Below are 2,522 nucleotides of genomic sequence, written 5' to 3' on the forward strand. Positions count from 1 at the left end.
TTTGACAGAGATAGACCCAGTGAAAGTTGGAATGCAAGAAGGGGGAATGGGAGAGGGAGAAGCAGGCTTCCTGCTGAGCAAGGATCCCGGTATGGAGCTCTATCCCAGGACCCTGGGATCATGACCTGAGCAGAAGGCAACTGCTTAACGACTGAGCCATCCAGGCGCCACTCACTGTCTTATTTCAAGGCTATGAAAGCTCTAACATAAAAGAGAATCACTGGTTGTCCCTATTTGATTACTAAAAAAGAGCAAAGAGAGGAAATTTTTAACCAATTTGCACTTGACAATACACTTCTTTCCTTAAATGGGAAATCAAGAATTTGCATTAAATAGACTGAAGACCCCTCAACAAATATATGTCTGAAGACTGCCTGAAAGAAAATTTGTAAATGGATTGGGCTAACATCCTTTAACTTCCACTTCATCTAGTATACATTTTCTGTAAGAGAGCATAAGCTCTACTCCCTTGTGTATTTATCCTGGTGCTGTAATAAATAGTATAACTAAAATCCCAAATCAGTATATTGATTCATGATTTCAATAATATTGCAAAACTTTTCTCTGTCAAATAAATAAGTAAAAATCCTTAAAATATAGTATTGCAAAATTTATTCCATATTTACCTGTCAATGCCCATGTGAGTCCCAGGCTTATAGATCCCAGTGCCCAGCCTATATGTTGTAGTGATTATATGAATGATCAAGGAAGGTAAGAATAAATATCCATAATACTTTGCTTAGAAATATTTTATTCTCCTATCTTGGCTGACCTTTTCTTACCTTTTCCCATACCTTCATTTTAGACCTAGTTTTCCCCAAACCTTCTCACGGATTTGTCGTGTCTTCACACAGTATACAATGGGGTTCATCAGAGGTGGTACTAGCAAGAAAATGTCAGCAATGAGGATCATGGCCACTGGGGACTTGTGCTTGCCAAAACGGTGCATGGAGGCCAAAGCAATGATGGGCACATAGAAGATAAGCACAGCACAGATGTGAGAGACACAGGTGTTGAGGGCCTTAAGCCTCTCCTTATGAGATCCAATGCCCATCACAGTCTTCAGGATGAATATGTAGGACACGGCAATGAACGCACTATCTGTCATCATACAGAGGGCAACGAAGAAGCCATAGAAAAAGTTGACCGTGTTGTCAGAGCAGGCCAGCTTCATGACATCCTGGTGCAGACAATAAGAGTGAGAAAGTAGGCTTTTCCTACAATATGTCAGTTTCTTGAGAGTGAAAGGAAATGGGAGCACTAAGAGCACGCTTTTAACGAGAAACACCAGGCCCATTTTGGCAACTCTGGCATTGGTGAGGATGGAGCTGTATCTCAGAGGGTTGCGTATGGCCAAAAAACGGTCAAAAGACATGACCAAGAGCACTGAGGACTCCATATCTGTGAATCCATGGATAAAGAATTCTTGAGCAAAGCAGGCATTTGGGGAAATTCCTGTAGCATTGAAAACAAAGATCCTCAGCATAGTAGGGAGAGATGAGAGGGAGAGGCCCAGGTCAGAGACAGCTAGCATGGAGAGGAAGTAGTACATGGGGGCATGGAGTGAAGGCTCTGTCCTGATAACAAAGAGGATGGTGCAATTGCCAAGGATGGCCACTAGGTACATGAGGCAAATGGGGACAGAGATCCAAATGTGAACATGCTCTAGTCCTGGGATTCCAATCAGGAAGAACGTGGTGATCTCAATTTTAGAGGAATTGAGAGTGTGCATGATGAATCAGTTGGAAAGTATTTATTCCCAGACCTGAAATGATACTATCAACATAAGTCTATTATGCTCATTTCCCTCCTTTCAGCACTTTTGTTTGAGACATAAAGAAATGCAATTTTGAAACTCATATCAAGAAATGTAAGAATGAAGTCTTTCTTCTGAACAAGCTATTGATAATAGAGTCAGATAATGTTAATTGGTAAGGAGAAGCAGGAATATAGGAACTATCTTGACCAATCACGTTTCTCCATAAAGTCCTCAAAACAAACAAACAAACAAACAAACAAATAAAAATACCCACATAAGGAGCAGTGACCTGCAAACAAATTCTCCCTTTTCTATTAGGATTTGCACCTCCCCAACCCAAGTCAATGAAAAATTTTATATTCTTAGGCTGAACCATAGGATAACACTTTTAGCTTGGCCCAGAATGAGCCTAGAATTAAAAAAAAAAAAAAAAGCTGGAAACAGCTGGAAGTAGATTTTAAGAGAACAGATACTAAGTGGTTTCTCCAATTTCTATAGTCCTTTCTTCCAAATATTTTTCAGGCCAGGGACTTGAGCTTCTAAAGCTGACATTATTCACAAGCTCTCCACCAGAAGAGGTACAAAGAAAGGACAGAAAATAGGTCGTGTGTGCTTGATTGTTACCCTTCTCTTATAGTATAGTGAAAAATCCCATTTTCTTGTATGAAAGCAGAATGTTTGCTTTTTCTTTCTTTCTTTGAAGATTTTATTTATTTATTTGATGGGGAGAGACACAGTGAGAGGGAAAACACAAGCAGAAGGA

At 40.0% G+C, this 2,522-nt stretch overlaps 1 protein-coding gene across 1 annotated transcript; it reads right to left on the bottom strand.

Annotated features, from left to right (window-relative positions):
• Positions 1-796: 796 nt before the first annotated feature.
• On the bottom strand, positions 797-1,732 carry LOC116598060 (olfactory receptor 51A7-like). Its single transcript, XM_032356257.1, has one exon. The coding sequence runs from the start codon at positions 1,730-1,732 to the stop codon at positions 797-799; it is 936 nt and encodes a 311-aa protein (XP_032212148.1).
• Between the last annotated feature and the right edge of the window lie 790 nt (positions 1,733-2,522).

Source organism: Mustela erminea, chromosome 9 (genome assembly GCF_009829155.1).
Source record: "Mustela erminea isolate mMusErm1 chromosome 9, mMusErm1.Pri, whole genome shotgun sequence".
Taxonomy (NCBI): Eukaryota; Metazoa; Chordata; class Mammalia; order Carnivora; family Mustelidae; genus Mustela; species Mustela erminea.

Coding starts and splice junctions, on each gene's coding strand:
- LOC116598060 (XM_032356257.1), bottom strand. CDS start 1,732: ATGCACACTCTCAATTCCTCTAAAATTGAGATCACCACGTTCTTCCTG.